Genomic DNA, 19633 nt, shown 5'->3' on the forward strand with positions numbered 1-19633 from the left:
GAGAATCTACCGCACAGATCATTTGAAGTCTCCCTGCTCAGCACAGGAGAAGGAGGAGGCCACAACCCAAGTCAAGAACAAGAGCGAACATAGGCAGCAGCAGCCATGTTGTGTCCAAACAAAATGGGTCTTTATTCAGGAAGTAAAAGAAAAACAAAGGTCGTAATCAACACCCCATTTAAATACAAAACCAACAAAAATGAAAATAAACATGATATTCAATTTGCATATCAAAGAACCATTCAGTAATAATTACAATCCAAACACCTCATAAACCACTTTTGTGAATCTATACACAAACTTTGATTTAGAAATTAGTCACTTTGACAATAAAATTACAAATATTTAGCTTTAAAAAGAATTAAAATCAAAATAATATCTTAGCAATCAGCATCTTAAAATTGTATATAGTGTATTTCCACATAAAAATACAAAATGAAACCAATGACATTTAAATATGAAAAATTATTCCAAGAATTCCGTTATTAAACAAAAATAAAAACGTGGGATAAAACAAGATGAAATGAAATATAAATATGCATGAAAAAGTCTCTCCTTTTGTTAGCAAAACACTATCCAAAATAACTACAATCATTTACATCAGTACAAAGATATCTGGATTTAAAAATAGTTGCAATGAAAAAACGGGGTTTATTTTTTCTGACAGTAAAAAATGACACTGTGGATCAGAAATCTGCAAAATATGCAATGAAAAAAATAAATCTGCATTAAAAAGGTTTACACTGTAGTTCTTACTTTTTTTCATACAAACATTAGAAACAGTATTGCACATCACAACACAGATTCGAGGTTAGTCAGCCTTTCAAAATGTGTTATATTCAAGTTTCAGAGCATCTACGAGGACAGGCAGCTGGGGCCTCGATGCAACAGGGGAGAATCTCAAGTGTGTTCCAAGAATATGATGAAACCTTCATGTTTCCTTCCGTCAAATGAAACGTGTCGTGTATATCAAAATAAGAATCCGCTGTTTATCAAAAACTTTGATGTTGTTACTAATGAGTGATTCTTGTCTTTAAACAGAACTTTTGGACATAATTATCACTGAGGGGGAGGGGGAAATAAATGTTATAATAGTCCTATTTAAATAGAAAAATACAATCAAAATCAAATAGTTTTTTTTGTCTACAAAAATAGTGAAATAAATATGATTTTTTTTTACAAAAAAACAAAGACAGGTACAGAACAAAGTAACAGTGTTCAACATAGGAAATAGAACCTCACGAGAACAGCACGAGTCAAGTGTTACAGGTGACGATATTCAAACATGTTCGCATCGGACACCATGAGAACTAAAGCCACGGGGGAAGGCGGGAGCTCGATCCTTCACTCTCATCCGGATCACGTCCCGGCCTGCGACGCCTTTCTGACTCCCGCTCCTCACAACATCCACACCACATTAGTTAATATATATTAGAAAATATTGGATTCTCGCTCTACTCAACACGGATAAATTAAGACCACTGCTTCACGCTACACCTTAAATAAGTAATCATGAAAAAATAAAAAATTTAATAAATCATCTGTAGAATTATAAATAGGTGGAGGCTTCAGAGAATCCTCATCTGCAATGAAATCACTTGGGGGGGAGGGGATTAAGAAAAAAAGATGTGGGGGTTATATAGAAAAGTAGTGCATAATATATATTGTAAAAAACATAGTGAAGGGCCAGTGATGGGTAAGTAGTTGACGAAAACAAATTAAATGATACGACTCAACTTTAAGCAATCAGTTTCATAGGTTTTGTAACAGTACACACTTGATACCTGAACACCAATACCGAGGAGCACACACCGGGGGCGTGGAACACACAAACCACGGCGACGACATGAGAGCGACACACATGTACAGTGCCTAACTGACGGCTGGGCCACCGTCCTTACAGAACGATTGTCCGTGAATCCCTTTCTAAGGAGTACTTCAAGGGTCACGGCGGGGAATCACACACACACACACAGACGATACAAAGAAGAGTTTCCTATTTAGCGCGCCAGGACGCGGAGCGTCGTCATGGTCACAATAAAAGCTCGGTTAGGAGATCCTTCGTCCTCCAGAACCCTGGCCTGGGAGTTTCGTGGAGCGTGACGGTTTCAACCAGCCCTTACAAAAATCAGCAGGTTGAGTGACGCGAGCATGTTCTAGAGATTCTTTTTTTGTAGCCCAGGCCCACTCCTCCCAGTTCAATCTCCCAAGGCGACCAAGTCTCTTGTTTTTGCGTCTGGTCTGCCTGCGCGGTGCTTGAGCAGACAAAAAACCTTTTGGAACCACACAGAGATACAGGACTTGAAGGGGTGAAGGCAGAGTCACTTCAATGTTTTCACTCTTCCCCCGCCGGGTCTGGCGGCGGAAACTAAACTAGAGCCTCAGTCTACTCCAACCACAGTCACACAGCACAGGGACGACACACGGACACAGACCACTGAACACCACTCTGCTGCTCCACGGGGGGTTTTCTTCTTTTTTCCCCCCCCGCCCCCGCCACACAGGACACCATGTCACGAGATGATGCCGTCCACTAAGTCTAAAGTAGAATCAATATCACTCTTTGTATCGATAAATATGCAGACGGATCAAACAACAGATAAACACCAATGCATGCAAGTTTAAATATGTCTTTTTTTTTTTGTCATCTAGCTTTTGTCTGATTTTTTTTCCCCTCTTAGGCATCGGTAATAGATAGTCATGCTCCTGACTAAAGATTTTTTTCTCGTCTTTAATTACGATTTCAGTGGTTTGTTTTTAGTTTTTATTTTTTTCTCTCAGTGATTTTTCTCCCCTCACACATCTATCCTGCATGCGTACTGCATTTAACATGATTCTGATTCACGAACGGCATTAAATATAGTTCCTACACATCTATTCATATATACGAATATATAGCAGCAAAGCTTCTGAAATAGCTTGTTAAGTATAAATGTTCAAATACAGTTAGAAGAAACCAGATTTTTGTCTTTTGAGGTATCACTCCATGGGTCTGTGTGAGTGCAGAAATCATCTTTTTTCTTTAATAAAAAAAAGATTTTTTGGACATAAACTCTTTGACAAGAAGAAAGAGCCCGTGGCGGCGTTAAAAAAACCAACAATAACCGTTTGTTTTGCGGCAGAAATGTGTCAATTTGAAGCTTCCTTAATAATTTTGCTACCTTTGGTAAATGACCCGGGGCTGGCGTCAACATTAGAGAAGAGAGAGTTTTTTTCCCAGAAACAAGTGTGCACTACACGCACTGTGGGGTGGCTAGCAGCAGACGAACAGACAGACAAGCTGCCCCATGCGAAAAAACATTCCTGTATCTACTTTTAAATCTCACATACAAAAATAATGATGAAAAAAAACAAAAAAAAACTAGAAAAAGTAATCTCTTTTTAAATCTCCTCTTAGAAAAGATGAAAGTACCACAAAAGAGTTGTAGAGTTGTCAGAGCCTGAGATGTGAGGGGGGTTTTGGTGAAAACTGAGGCTTGTGGTGTTTGGCTGCTACAAAAGATATAGATATATATATATATATATATATGGTATATACTGTATAGCGTTATGTTTATACTGATAGCTTAGGAGAGCATGAGAGTCAGAGCGATGCTCTTTTTTTTTCTCCTCCCTCTCTGACTGCGTCGCCATGGCTGCGGCTGCACGTCTAGTTCCAGCGGAAGTGAATCTGGCGGGGGCGGTCGGCCCCTTCTTTGACCAGGGGCTTGTGGAACTCTCGCCCGGCGCGGGAGTGAATGTTGGCCCAGCAGAACTCACAGTAGTACTGCAGACAGGTGACGTTAGCGCAAAAGAAGGGAGCGAATTTCCCGCCGCAGCGCGCACCCTGACACTCGTCACACAGCTGGTCGTCCAGCACGTAGGGCTTCACCTCCACCTGCACACACACACGTTGCAGAAGACACAGAATGTGCATGAGGAAATAACAGGAAAAAATATAACATGGTCATGAAAGGCCAAGACCTGCGGACGCAGAGAGGGAGAAGGGAGTTCGTTCTTAGCCTTAATAAGCTTTTGATCACCACAGCAACTAGCTGCTGCCCGTCTGTGGCGATGCTGATTGCACACACACACACACAAAAACACACACACACACACACAAAAACACACACACACACACACACACACACACACACACACACACACACACACACACACACACACACACACACACACACACACACACACACACACACACACACACACACACACTAATGACTCTCACCCTGGACTGAGAGTAAATGGTGCCGAAGGGAATCTTGACAGAGCCTAACCAGTGCTTCTCTGCCCGGGTGTGTATCGATTCGGATATTATTCGGACATAATATAATATATGTCCGAATAATAATGAGTCATATACACGTTGTGGAAAGTATAGGGTTGCCAACTTTGACACTATGAAATAAGGGACAAAAGGTGGCCTGGGAATGGTTTTGTGTGAATATGCAGTGTGTTGTTTTGAGCCATTTGTCATAATGATAGCTAATCTCTTCATTAAATATTAATACATAACTCTCATGCCTTGGCAACATAGGGTAGGCTTAATAATAGTTTGTTAATTTACAGGCCAGCTCTGGGTATATCTGTATTTCCAAATCGATAGATTTTTTTTTGGTGGAGGAATTGGCGCATTTACTTAACGTATGATGATGCGCGTGATGGGGGGGGGGGCGAGGTGAGGTGTCATGATCAGCACTGCTGCTGTTGCATCAGTCAGTGGTTGGATCAGCGTAGCAGTCAATAAATGGGACAAGGGAGGTCACGTATGGGACAAATCAATTAGGCCCAATATAAGGGACGTCCCGGCTAATAGGGGACAGTTGGCAACCCTAGCAAAGTAGGACCTATGAAGGGGAGACTGTACCCGCTTGTCGATGTCGCCGTGCTGCAGTTGGACGAATCTGGCGCTGATGGCAGCGATGTAACTCTGCTGATTGGAGAAGGCCACTCGCCCTGCACCCTTGGGGTATTTGAGCTCCGGATCAGTGTCGATTCCCGCGTAGCAGACTCCTCCGTAGAGACGATCCATGATCATGGCCAGCTCAACTTGTCAGAGAATGAGGAGTAGAATAGAATTAGACGAGTGAAAGGACACAGAAGACACACAAGAGGAGACTGAGGAAGCAGCTGTCAGACTCTTGTTGCAGATGGGATTTCTGGTCTCAGATGTTCATGTCACGCACTTCCAACATACAGCTGATCCTCTACTGCAATACGCAACATGTTTTCACGGAAGCACCGTCTGCATCTACAGTGCTTCCTCAAGGGAAACAGAGATGAAAGTGCTCGAGAGGAACAAAACGGGTGCAATTACTTGCTCTCAGAGGACGAGGGACGCCTCCCACGAAGATGGTCTTGCGGGGATCGAGGGGCTGAGAGCCGTCCATCACAAAATCACTGTCGCTCAGGTTCCAAGGTCGAATTTGCACCTGAGGTTGAAGTCAAACGTGGCATTAACCCTCTAATCATGCTGAACGTTTTCAGTGACATTCTTCCAGCGACTCCACTTTGGCTTCGTCAATGTGAGCTGGTGCTGTTCGACTCACAGGTTTGTCCTTGATGGTGGGACTGGAGACGCACAGGTACAGCTTCCCGTCCTCCTCCATGCAGGCTTCAATCAGAGCCTGCACTGAGCTCTCCTCCTGGAACAGCAGGAAGGCGTATCCTGGGACACACACACACACACACACACACACACACACACACACACACACACACACACACACACACACACACACACACACACACACACACACACACACACACACACACACACACACACACACACACACACACACACACACACACACACACACACACACACGTCACATATGTTCTTCCCTTTGTTTATCAGTATTTGAATGATACCTCGCAAAATACTGTTCGCCGGCTGTAAATGCGTGTGTTCAATACAGAGACTAGCTGCTTCTGCCAATACCTTTGGGTGGAAAGTAGGATTTGCTCTCTGCTTTGTGCGGCCAGTCCACCACCAGGTGACCAAAGCGGCGGAAACTCGAGGTTATTTCATCTGAGGGAAGGAAGGAAAAGGAACAGCGGACAGGTGCAGAGAGATGAAATACGGCTGACGGAACAGAGGGATCGAAAGGCCAGCAGTGTTACGCAATCAGGAGAGACTGTTTCATGTCTCACCTTCATCTATGTCAGGGGGCAAACCTCCCACAAACACCTTGCGGGAGAAGCGCTCAATGCGTTCCCCGTTTTGGTGGGGGTAACAGCCGGGGGAGCCCAGGACCCCGGGGACACCCTGGTTGCCGTGGCCATCGTCGAGGAGATTGTCATCAATAGGGAAGAGGGAGGAGCGGCCTGGTGGGAGATAAAAAAAAATTGAAAAAGCAGGTGAGGATAAAGCCAACGTCATGTGCATTCTATTAAACGCTCACAAGCAGAAACACTCACAAACATGCATATTTAAAATGACAGCAACCTGCCTCTTCTCTGTGGAATTTCATGTCCCTGCTATGGGATGGATAAATCCAGAGGAGAGGCGGTCTATAAACCAAAATGTGTCTGCTTTTTTTGTAGCTTTACACTGAGTAGCTGCGGGACAAAGCACCAGCTTAAAGTGCGGATTATACAGTTTGCTTGTTACAGACGGGAGACGGGGCGGTGCAGTCATGTGTGCTCAGCTCAGAGCGGCGTGGTCGATAAAGCAGGTGTGGAAAGGCAAGGGTCCTTGTGGAGCAGAGCTGTTAACAACATCGCTTAGCAGTGTGGAGCCCCAAAGTGTTCAGTAATCAAAATTCTGTTTTATTTCAAGACAGGTTTTTTTTTTTTTCCCCCCAAACACACTTTTTATAATGTAACATTTCATAATGCCACTTGTGATGGCTGTGGATTATTCCCCTGCCATACAGCTAGCCAGGTGGCATGTGCTGTACATGCATGTGCTGCATGTGCTGCCTAGCGTCATTAGGAAAAATGCCATTGTTAAAAAAGATTTGTATTCATTGAACATTGAACACGTTGGAGCTGCATAGAGCAGACGCACAAATGCAATAGAGCTCAACAGGAATGTGACCAAACCTGAGACCGTTGACATCATGTGTTTTTTTTTATATTTATCAATATATTTTATTGAGTGTCTTTGGGCGGCCAATGACAACTAACTGGGCCAAATTGAAACTTAGTGATTGTGTGACAACACTTAAAAAAAAAAAAAAAGCAGCGTGTTCCTGAATTTAAAACGCTTTTACGTCCGACCCCAGACAGAGGGCCTCAGCAGTTTGGTATCCGGTCAAGTAATAAGGCATGCCGCAAGAGAACAAGCCACAGGGGAAGAGATATGCTGTAGAAAGCTGAGTTTACCTCGACGTCTCCCATAGCTCCTGGCTGCATGTAGGAAAGTACAGAGTGCAAGTTTCAGCCGTGCAGACATTTCTCAAAGGGTATTTGTAACTTCCATGAACTTAAATCACATCACATCTAGCAAACCTGAGCTGGTCCACGATCCATTAAATCTACGCCAGAGTGGAATCATACATCCACCAGAGACCACTTTTTCATACGTTATGTATAAAATATAATAATTAGAGTATGTTAATGGAAAATTAGAAGAAAAAGAAAAGAACAAAAGCATATATATAGATATATATATACATGTTGTTGAGGACATAGAGCAGGCAGAACACACAGACATTCCTGTTGCTATAAAGGACAAATACAGTGACGTGCCTTTAATGAACAACAACACGAGTATATTTCACTGCTTGGTGTTTCCTAGCCTCTGTTTCCCATAAAGTGTGTCAGATAGGAGTGGAGCCAATTTGGGCAAATAGAACACCCTGTCCTCTGTCAGGGTAAACAGGGCTCATCGCGGATACGAGAACTGCCTCTAACAGGAGACGGAGAAATGAACTGCTGAGGAGGAAACAGCAGACACCAAACAAACGTGCTTGTACTGTACGTAATTTGCGAACGCATTCTGACCCCGATTTGTGCCCTGCGGAGATATTATTCTGGACACCAACGCGATCTGTCCACACGAGATTACATTTATTATAAGATATGACTTATTATGAAATGCCACTGAAAATGTAGTGCTTAACAAAATGAAGTAACAATGTAGTTTGTCTCCTCCACGTGACGTCTAACAATGGAAACATTCCACATGTCATGATAGCATCACTTTGGTAGATGTCAGGTTTTGAATAAAATGTCGTAAATGTTCTGTATGCATTTGTTAAAAACAATGAATACAGACTAACACCAGATGTAGCACACGTCACCTAGTGGGAGCCCACTCTACCGCCGTGAGTCTGCTGAGTGTGTCCAATTAGGCTGTGGAGAACGCAGCGAACGCATCACGAGAGCCGGAAGAAACCGAGAGCGATGGAGCTAAGAGATAATTACCATTGAGCATGAGGAGGCCATCGGCCCCGGGGTGAGGGCATCCCACGCGGCCTGACATGAGGAAAACACACACACACACACACACACACACACACACACACACACACACACACACACACACACACACACACACACACACACACACACACACACACACACACACACACACACACACACACACACACACACACACACACACAGAGAGAGAGAGAGAGAGAGAGAGAGAGGGATGAGGCACAGAGCAGATGGAGAGGACAGGGCGAGGCCAATGTGTGTATAAGGGAGCGAGGACACAGACAACACAAAGTGCTCGGACACACACCGACAGAGCCGACAGTCGGCTCTTCTCAACCCCAAAGATAATAAAGTTGATATTGGGAGAAACCCGGCGAGACTTGGCAGAGAAAAACATCTCAGAGACGTTATACTTATCAAAACAGTGAGAAAGGATTCTTTAGACAAAACAAAATCCTGATGTGATCTTGCTGATAAAAGGCCATATAAGGTATCACACTTTTATTTTTTCAAGTTCATTCGAATTGTCAATGACATATTACACCATCATACAATGCGATATGTTGAAAACAGTCGTACTGCAATCATGGTGGACGCAATTTGGGGATTAATCAATGAATTGGTCGGCAGAAAATGCAACAAACTGGATGATTGACTAATCATTTTAGTCAATAAGTCAATTCAAGTCAATCATTGCCAAAAACCACCTCGTTCAATATATGTTTTGGACTGTAGGCTGCAAGAAAACTAATCAAAGCAAAGCAATATTAATATTCAGGGAATCTGAATCAGAAGTAAATGTAAGATGTATGACAATGCTCATTTCAATTGTTTTTTTCTTGCGTTTATATTGAAATGTTAAAGCCCCTAAGTGTTTGTTAATGTGTAATATTTATTGTATGATTGTGGAAACCTGAGATAATGGCAAGCAAAATTGATATAGACTGTGTGCTGCACGTTTGTCATTCAATCCTCACTGTCAGAGGAGTGGTGTGGGTCGCTTCCCACCACTGTGTCTTCCCCGATGCTGCCACTGGGGGGCACCAAAGCCAGAAATTCTCAAATTCTACAAAGAGGCTTTAAATGCAAGACAACACAAGCAAGTGCTGGAAAGGGAAGCAAAAATTCTGTTGCAGGCAAACAAGCTTTGCATTATTGCAATTGCATTAATGTCCAAATAGAGTATCGCCATTATGGTCTTGTCCGAGCTGCTAGCCAGATTACACTGTTGTGTTTGCTGTGGCAAGGCTATAAATGGCAGAGCACCATTCTCGCGAGCCCCCCCCCCCCCCCCCCCCTTCCCTCTCGCCTGCTCTCTTGGCTGTCACACAGTGTGTGAAAGTGTGATCACATCTAAAATTAGTCTAGATCCCCCTTCTCTCTGCCGTGCACACTGGCCCGTGTCCTCTCCATCTGCTCCGGCAGGAAAAACAAGACAGGCACCCAAGAAAGGGGAGGGGGGGGGGGGGCGCACAGGACGAGTCCTGATTTCAGTGGGGTCTCGATGAAGACTATAAATAACCAAACAGAATGTCGGTGTTTGCACACATATACACTCAAATACGGACTGCATGCATGGTTTGGTTTTGCCAGTCTTACTATTTCTGGGTTGTATTTCAAAGTGTGTGCATCGGGCCTGTGAGGCTGTAAATGAGCTACGAGCAGCCGTCACTGGAAGAGGAGGGTAGGAAAGGCGCAGTTATTTGACACTGCTCCTCTGATGTCCAGCAGCTGAGCCCCGGAGGTCGGGACAGTGTCATACTACAGTACCTCCTCCGCTCGCCAATGCCATGAGGCCCTAATTCAAAAGGAAACCATTGGACTATTCATACATCTTTCCGTACAAAATGTCCAAGTCAGGTGGGATTTGCTTGGGTCCAATCTGTCAGAAAACTAGACATTCACAGCTTCACGAGATAAAGCCTCTCCCTTCTCCCCTCCACACTTAACACTGCTCTGTGTGCGCCGCCCAGCCGGGTTAAGTCGCAACGGGATCGGAGCTGGCAGGTCATGCATCCTCTCTGCATTGAGGGACTCTGCGAAGCCGCCGGGTTGCCCGCGCGAACACGATCGCCTCCCTCTGACCCCCCCTGCGGAAAAAAGGGAAAGGGAACCTTACCTTTCATCGGATCCTGCTCGGCTCGCATGATGTCGATCAGAGAGCTCTCCAGGGAGTGCATGTTCAGACTGTCGTACATTCTGGAGCGGTCCTACAGAAACACAGGTTCGTGAATTAAGGTTCACAACATCCACGGTCACAGGTCCTCACGTCTCTAACACACTTTTGCGATTTGGCTTATGAATCGTAAAGCCTCGGAGGCGTGTGTGTTTGGCTTAACATGCAAGAGTGTGAGTAGCTCGCGGATTAAAATTCTTTCCATATTTATTCACATTGGGGCACTGAAGATATGTTTGTGCGCAGACGATTAACACAGATTCCCCCAAGGATCTCTGGAGCTGTTCCCGGAGGCCGCGCGGAGAGAGAATGGAAACCGAACCTGGGAGTGGCATTTAGCCGGAGAGCTGCGATGGAGGTCGTGAGCTCATCAGCTCTTCCAGTGAGACAGTTATCCTTAACAGACAACTATGACAGACGCACGTGGTGACTAACGTACTGTACCACAGAGCTCCGAGCCGACCCGTGCCGAACCCGACATAATAACAGGGTAAAGGTCAACCCGACGCACCTTGATAGTGAAGGGTTGTTGCCTGAGTCCGTCTATCGTGTAATCGCAATTCATTTTTACCGCAACAGTTAACTTAATTCTGAAAATAAAAACCGCAGAGTTGACAAAACATAGAAATATAGCTCAAACATGATTCTAATTGGCCGCCAGACACTGAAAAGGTCTTCACGGAGTTGCCATGTTTAATGTGTCAGTATAACTAAATCACGAGCAGATTTATTTTCTCATTTATCTCTAATAGTATCGAGCTGGGCAGGTCGTTTGAGTTTAATTGTTCAGGGTTTTGTAATTGTCAGCCTCAGATGGTTCTACCACGTGAAGGGAATTTCATTTGTGTTCATCGACATCTCTTCCCTGCGACAGTGCGCCTTTTTATTCGGGGGGAAACACACAACCTCGTCGGCACGGGGCGATTTCTCCAGTAAAAATACTGAGGTCTGTGAAATATGTAGAGTAATGGAGACAGCGATTTTAGAAAAACACATTATTTTTCAAATCTATGTTAGGTTATAAAGTGGATATCTTGAAATGTTTGCAGCTAAGCTTGATACCGAAAGACAGAGAGAGAAGAAGAACGGAGAAAATATACTTTTTGTACTAATTTCGGTGAAATGAACGTTCAAACCAGCCAGGTTGATCACTGGTGAATCACGTTTCCAAATGTTCTTAAAAGAGTACCCCAATGGTTTGACATCGCAAAACTTCACACTTCATTTCACTCCCCCCCCCCACATATACAGCGGAACCCAAGACAAGTAAAGAGACTTTTATGTCTTGAGTTGTTTGACATGATGGTGGGATTAGAAGCTGAAACACACATGAACATTAACATGTGGCTATGATTATCGTGGTGTTAGAGGATTTTTTTTCCCTTTTTACTTCAGGAATATAACGTGCTGGAGAAATGCTGTACAAATGACCGGCTCGACTGCAGGGACAGACCCGCTCCCGTTTGCCTCAGTCCGTCTCTGTGTGATGTTAAAAAACATGACACGGCCAAGCTTTAAACAGAAAAGGAAGGAAGGAAAAGACTTGGAATCTGAAAAATTCTAGCGTCTGACACTGTTTATGGAAATTAACAATCCATGGAGTCGGGGCCTGTTTCCTGGAATAGGAAGCGCTGTACTTCTTGGCACGGATACCATCAATAATTGGAGCTCATAGCAACAGTGAAACCGCTCGGTGACACCATTATTTGGGTGATATCATTACTTCAGTTTGAATGAGTCACAGTAATGAATATATTGTGTGTTTTTTTCCCCTCATGCTAAACATGCAGGTTTTCTAGTATCTATTACAAACGGACATTACGGCAGCAGACACTGTAAAGTCACTGGCTAACTAGCTTTCATGGACTCAACTCAAGACACACATTGTATCATAAACTGTCTTCTCTTTTACTTAAGACAATATAAGAAGGTTTTTGTAAGGAAGATCTTTTACACAAAACCCTCCTGAGCTTGTAATCGACAGATTCACATGAGAATTAATACCTTATTTCTACAAACACTGTAAAAAAGTTGTATGACTAATTAGAAACGGCTGAGAAATCTGATATAGATAACGACACTGGGCTTCAATTGAAACAATGCGGCATTATGAATTAGGGCAATCTAGTTAGATGATTATAAAAAAGGGTAAAATATTGTTCATTGGTCCAATACTCATAATTACTACTAGTATATAATTGATACATATTGCTGACAATATGTTCTGTTTGCCAAAAACCTTACAAAGAGACAGTGGGTGGATGTCAGCCACGATTACAGTTCAGAAGACACAGAAGAATGTTTTCTTGTCCAAGAAAATTGATTAATTTAATACGGGACACTAATGGGGAATAACGATGAGGCATTTAGAACCTGCTGTCGCCTCGTCAGAGGAGAGTAGAGACACTTATTATAGTTGGATCATTCAGACTAGAAATCAGGGGCATGTGATGACCACTGATAAACCTCTCTGACAGACCTGTCCGCATTTATCTTTAGGGAGACTCCTGAGAGGAACCTGGAATAAGATGCGTCCACACAAAGAGCTCCAGCAGCCTCGGTACCTGAAGAAGCTCGCACACACAAGATGTCGGTAACCTGAGAATGAATTCAGCCCAGCCCCCATTTCGTCACACCTTTGGCAAAAAACCCGCCGAGCGAATCGGTTCAAACTCCCCTCTGATTGAAATGCTAATCGCAAACGTCCATTTTATGGTAATTTCCATCTACTCACAGCCTGTGTACATCTGAGGAATCCTCTGCTGGAGAAAAAAAAACTCTCTCTCAGTTTCTGTTTCATCAAGGGATCTCAATTGAAACACACACACACACACACACACACACACACACACACACACACACACACACACACACACACACACACACACACACACACACACACACACACACACACACACACACACACACACACACACACACACACACACACACACACACACACACACACACACACACACACACCTACGTTTATCATTCCCTTTGTTTAAGCCACTGATTCACACACTGTCACACAAAAACAAAAGCCCTCCCCTTCACAAACACACACACACACAAACACACACAAACACACACCAAACACAAACACACACACAAACACACACAAACACACACACACACAGACACACACAGACACACACCAAACACACACAAACACACACAGACACACACCAAACTCATTATCTTGCAGACAAAACCAGCCGACGCTGGGACCGACGCTGGGACCAACCCAAACACACACATACCTGCAGGGGCAACAAGGTGTTGCTGTTACTGTCTGTGCGAAACAAGTTTTCCTCGATCCAGGACTTAGGCCCCAGTGATCCCCCCGAGCGTGGGAACTTGGGAGGAGCGATGACGTTGCTGGAGAAGGGCTTCTTCAGGGGCGAGGCGTGACTGACCGAGCCAGGTACGCCCATGCCGCCGACTCTGCGGTGGTCCCGGCCCCAGGACATCCCCCCGGAGCCCCAGCCGTTCCCCTGGTGGCTGCCCCAGGGAGATTGCTTCACCATGGGCTGCACACGCAAGGACAAACAGCAGTGAGGGTGTGAAGGTGGGACGGTTAGAAAGCACATAACCCATATTTTAGTATTCATATTTCCATTTCATCCTATCCTGTCGGCCTTTCCTTCATTTTTCTCCCCGTCAGCCACAAGCCTAGCTTTATCTGCTCCTGTAACGAGTGGGTAGATAAGAAGATTTGGGGCTTTAAGACTAATACTAAGCATCCCGTGCACGGCGACACCGCCAGTCTAAGTTACACACACACACACACACTCACACACACTCTTTCTCTCTCTGTACCTGGACCTTGTGTCCACTCTTAATCATACATCGAATCACATCGTGCTTAATCTCGCGTGCTTTCACGCGGAACTCTTGCGCGGAGCAACAGTCGTCACTGTGTGTCTCTCGAACACTCAGTTCATAGCGTAATCTGTAGTCCTTTTATTGGATCATCTGCTGACATCTGTGCGAGGAGTCGGATGGGGTTTAGAGTAAAACAAATTAGAAAAAAAGATTTTTATCTTCGGGAAAAAAAAACCAGGGGGTCATGTACGTGCCGTTGAAGGAAACGCGGGCTCGTGGAGGTGTTGGTCCAGAGGCCCGGACGACATTGATGTATAAAGACTAGCTATTTTACTCCTGCGCATAAAACAATTGGAAAAATGTAGTACTAGCTCCTTATTTTTCACCTATTCATGTTTTAGCCCTCTTAATATGTGCGCAAGACCATGTGACTAAAAAGAGCCGTCTGTTTTTTGAGGTTTCATGAAAATGTATTTACATAGCACTCGCAATCAAAGACAGGGGTTAAAGGTCAGGGGGAAAGGCAACACCACAGATGCACTTTAAGCTCACCCAGGCACACACTGTGTGTGTGTGTGTGTGTGTGTGTGTGTGTGTCTGCTTGCATACACACACACGCCCAATGTGCAAATCACATGAGAAATCTGACGCCGAAGGCTGCTAACACATACTGTACGCCCTAAGACTATACTGCATAATCTGAACCTCTGTGTGAGATGCTACTGCCACTGGTGTGTCTTCAGGGTCCCTTAACATTCCTTATATCGCTATTCCTTATTCTTCTATATTTTTGTGATTCTTCTATATTTTTTTTTACATTTTGACAGGTGTGATTTGTGACCGATACCTGCTGCTGTAACGCCGGAATTTCCCAGTTTGGGATCGATAAAGTTCATCTATCCATCTATCTAACCGTCTGCCAATGCGAGCGCGCGCACACACACGCACGCACACACACACACACACACACACACACACACACCAGGATACAAGATGTCTCCGTTTGACACAAATGAGCACGCATTTAGGACACCCAAACCCTGTGAGCCTTTTGTGTTCCTACTGAGTGAGCCACAAGACAGGGATGGTCCACCGCCATGTGACTGCGTCCCACTGCCAGCTTCCAGGGGAGAACAACAGCTAGATTCAGTGATGCTCCCTTGTTCCCCTGTTCCACTCTCCCTCCCTTTGCCCGGAGAGAGTGGTGACTTCAGCCGTTGCAGGGGACATGACAAATGCATTATGCAGGAAAAAGGAGGGCAATTTATCCTGCGAAGAGTTGAACAATGACACACTCACACACACACACACACACACACACACACACTTGCACTCATAGCCCATCATCTATTATCTCTGCAGAGTCACAAGTTGCTCTCTAACTTAAGGGCATAAGTGTGGCCTTCATGTAAAATTAAGGGGAGCCTGCAAGGCCTTGATTCAAAAAGGAATTCGGTTTGCTTGAGGGCTTCAGGCCTGTTTTGTGCCAATCAAAGGGCAGACAAAGAATCCCTGTCACCTTCACGTGATGTCTTCTCACCTGATGTTGGTTGTAGTTGTTCCTGTGCTGCAGGAAGGCGCCCTGCTGCGGATGCATCTGGGGACTGACCGGGGACCTGCGGCTCTGCGGCTGCTGCGGGACGTTGATCTGCTGCGAGAAGGGGCCGCTGAAGCCCTGCACGTTAATCCCGGCGCAGGGATTAGTTGACACCGGCGAGAAACTCTGGAAGAAGGCCGGGTTGATGGAGGAGGGGATCCCCGGGTAGAAGCCGTTGTCGGAGTCCGCGTTGGGCATCTGGTTGATGGCGTTGGCGTGGATGGGGTTGATGGAGTTGGGCGCGGGCGGCGGCGAGGAGCTGGTCTGGACGGACCACGGGGTGCCGAACCCAGGGAGGGAGGGCGGCGACGAGCCCCCGCCGGCGCTCTGCATCTCCTGGCCCGGCAGGCTCGGGAAGGCGGCGCCGAGACCCCCGGCCAACATGTTGCCGGTGCTGCTGCCGTTGCCGTTATTCAAGTGGTGGGCGACGGGGGAGTCCATTTGGACCTCGTTCGGAGCTGCGGAGGTGCGCGGTGGCGACGCAGCATCGGCTGCAGCCTCTTCCACTGGAGAGCCGCGGCGGCCGGCAGCGCGGGGCTCGGGCTCGGGCTCGGGGACGCGCTGCCTCTGCGGCAGGTGACCGACGTGTCCCCGGGACGGGGGCGACTCCGCGGGGCTAAACTCGGCGCGCCGACCTGACTGCTGCTGTGTGTCGCGGCCGCGCCGAAGGTCACAGATGGACCGGCTGGGGCAAATGCGATCTCGATCGAGATCGGTCCTCTGCTGCGGACGGGTATAATCCGGGGCGAAGGAGCTCAGCTGGCTGTCACGGTCGCCGGCCTGCCTCGGCCGTTTCCCAGATTTGCTGACGGCGCTGCTGCTGCTGTCCCTTTCCTCGGTCGACGGGGGCAATTGCGTGGTTGTCAAGCCCACAGGCTCATCCTGCATGTTTTGCTGATGCGCAGCAGCTGACGGGAACGGCGAGGACGCGGCGGCGCTGCAGCTGAAGGGCGAACCGGCCGAGGGGGCGGGGGAGAAACCGGCAGGACGAGGGGTAGTATCCGGCAGCCGGCTCACAGATACCAAATACGCCTCGACGCAAAGGGAACGCGTAAATGCTGATGTCTCTCTGATAGGGAGCCGTCTTGTTGGACGCGCTGACGGCTCGGAGCCAGAGAGGAGGGGGTCCGGCCTACACGCGAAGCAGTCGCCTCGCTCCGCTCGTAATCTCGGTCCTGCTCGGCGACGCTATCATCTATCTGCGCGGAGACCGAGCCTGTTTCGGGCCTTGTGTGGGACTGTGGCCTGGCGTGTGCGCTTCCCCCCCCTCCTCTGGTGACCGGCTGCGCCGCTGCGGCAGTGGATTAAAGCCCTCCGACTCGAGGCGCGTCACGAGCGCGTCACGCCCCGGCGCGCCCGCCTCGAGCTGTGGAGCCCGAGCTGCAGAGAGGACCGCATTGTTTACGTCACTGTTTCATTATTCATAAAGTGCAGTGTAGGCCAACACCCTCGCCGGGACCCCGGGAGGTGGCGGCCCCCGCGGGGTCCTGTGAGTTACGCCGCGTGCGGGCCCGATCGCATGGCGACTGGTGCGCATTCATGTTCCTGGAGTGAGTTTGTCAGACGCCCGGTGATGAGTTTGATAATGAGCCCGTGTGTGCACAGTGTCATATTGTATCATATTGCAAGTTTTTTCATTTTATTTTGACCTAAAAGGACCTTAAAAGCCCAGAGATATTTCTTTGATTTCATTTCCTCATTCAACATCCAACAGATGTAGATATAGATCAGATGACTTCTGACTCAAAGCCGAGCTTCTTGCCCTTTTGGAGGCTCTGGATGTCTGTCAATAAATCAATAAACATTAACCCGACTACGCATTGTGTGCGGCACAGTTGTGCCCATCAGTATTCAGTCCACAACTCGTGCGTCTGTTCCAACGTCACTTTACGCACGGACGCCAAACAGCTAAATATAGTTTTTTTTTTCTTTCATGTTGGCGCCTGTCAGGGGAGATGAATCTTCGTCGCCTGTTCCCAAGCCAAAGCTGACAAGCAACCCTACCGTATGATCTGCCTCATAAATGGCCACCACCGGCACTATAGGCCTATGTGGCTACTGGCAAATTATATGTGAGCGTGGAGGGAGCAGAGTGTGTGTGTGTGTGTGTGTGTGTGTGTGAGTCATGAGTGTCACAACCTGACTGTTCATTTGAGTTTGAAGACTAAAGGGAAAATCAACAGAATTGGTTTTAAATCTTGTATTCACTATAAAACACAAATCAAGTATGAGGGCCAAGTCAGTTTTCACTTTTTGGTTTGTTTTCTCTATAACAGGCCCTGGCAAAGCTGCAGTTATAAATTGATATGGTGCTACTCCAGTAGCCTTTGTACCTATTTACTGAACAACATGTCAGACAAGGTTCATTTCTCTTTATCAAGTCTTAAAGTGAATAAATCATTTCACGCTGTGTGTTTGTGTGGATGTGGTTTCTAATGAGGAAGACAGATACCAGAGTAGCAAAGCAATGTGCATGATCAACCAACCATCTGGTCCCTGCTAATGATGATGGCTTATCTCAGCACAAACTAAACACAGCTTTTCGCTCTTCATTGTCACATATACAATGCACACACACACACACACACACACACACACACACACACGCACACACACACACACACACACACACACACAAAACAAAAACCAAAAGCATCTGATCATAAAAGCAATGGTAATTTAATTTCAAAACCTCACCTAAAACTCAGAGAATATTTCAGACTTCATAAAGTTTGTTGTTATGGCGGCTGGGAGTCTGCCAAGTGTGTACTGTACACAGGAAGGCCTCAGAACACACACATTATCATTACAGTCGCGGCACAGTTATTCATTAGTGCTACAAAGCATTTCCTGTGTGTACTGAAGTTCTGGCTTTCACATTCCCACAGTTTTAACACAACATGAATCTCATCAATGACAGGATGCGCCTCCAATCACTGACGTCTTGATTTCCTTTTCACTACACCTTGAGCTGTTTTTTTGGGGGAAGTAAGAGGACACCACCCACCAACCCTCAGAAATTCCCCATCACAAGGTCCCAGATGGGACAGTCCCACCAGTGAGGGGGCAGGTGTGGCGGCCACGCTCGGTGCTGAGCACCAGTGATTAGCCAGGCCCAGTAAGTGCTGGAAGGAGTTAAATGGGGCAGGCTGCCAGCTGCTGGTGTCTGATGATGATGGGCTGGGTGGGTGTGGTGGAGGCGGGGGTGGTGTTTCAGGGGACAGAGAGAGAGGGAGAGACAGAGGAGGGGGGTTCATTCCCTGACTCCCAGCTGCCCGGCCACATACAGAGATTGACGCATCAATAAACCTGAGCACAATTCTGCCTCATTGTATTCACCTTTTGATTTTGGATGTCGGAGCATGTGGTAGAGCACACAGGGAACAAACATAAACAGAAGGATGTCTTGATCTGGTTATGCATTGGCTACATCCTTCATTTTAACCAGGTCACTGCTTATGTCGCCACTATCGGTTGTTGGGAAGCACCTGGCGGCCAGGCAATATCAAGTTTCACCGTATTTGTCAAGCTACCTCTATTTAAAACTCTGCCCGAGTGGATGGCTGTCACGCTGCAGCTGCAGTCGTCATAGCAACAAGTTATCTGCATTTCCTTTTGTGTGGTTGATTACTGTTTGTTTGACGGAG

At 46.4% G+C, this 19633-nt stretch overlaps 1 protein-coding gene and 1 long non-coding RNA gene across 5 annotated transcripts; one reads left to right on the forward strand and one right to left on the reverse strand.

Moving 5' to 3' along the window:
• Positions 1 to 108: 108 nt before the first annotated feature.
• Positions 109 to 17286, reverse strand: cpeb2 (cytoplasmic polyadenylation element binding protein 2). Of its 4 annotated transcripts, XM_035648220.2 has the most exons (11): positions 15930 to 17285; positions 13825 to 14094; positions 10505 to 10595; positions 8371 to 8421; positions 7327 to 7350; positions 6151 to 6324; positions 5939 to 6028; positions 5547 to 5665; positions 5315 to 5429; positions 4865 to 5046; positions 109 to 3877 (listed from the first exon to the last, which is right to left on the reverse strand). In XM_035648220.2, the coding sequence occupies exons 1-11, from the start codon at positions 16872 to 16874 to the stop codon at positions 3650 to 3652; spliced, it is 2289 nt and encodes a 762-aa protein (XP_035504113.2). In that variant the 5' UTR covers positions 16875 to 17285; the 3' UTR covers positions 109 to 3649. The 4 variants fall into 4 exon arrangements, with proteins under 4 accessions (XP_035504113.2, XP_035504115.2, XP_035504116.2 ...); XM_035648222.2 differs by lacking the exon at positions 7327 to 7350 and having other exon boundaries at positions 15930 to 17286; XM_035648223.2 differs by lacking the exon at positions 8371 to 8421 and having other exon boundaries at positions 15930 to 17283.
• A 123-nt stretch (positions 17287 to 17409) lies between these two features.
• On the forward strand, positions 17410 to 18396 carry LOC118318493. The gene is made up of 2 exons (XR_004795739.1): positions 17410 to 17536; positions 17937 to 18396. It is a non-coding gene; the product is annotated as an uncharacterized LOC118318493 (long non-coding RNA).
• The last annotated feature ends 1237 nt before the right edge of the window (positions 18397 to 19633 follow it).

The sequence above is a fragment of the Scophthalmus maximus genome, chromosome 13 (assembly GCF_022379125.1).
Source record: "Scophthalmus maximus strain ysfricsl-2021 chromosome 13, ASM2237912v1, whole genome shotgun sequence".
Lineage (NCBI taxonomy): Eukaryota > Metazoa > Chordata > Actinopteri > Pleuronectiformes > Scophthalmidae > Scophthalmus > Scophthalmus maximus.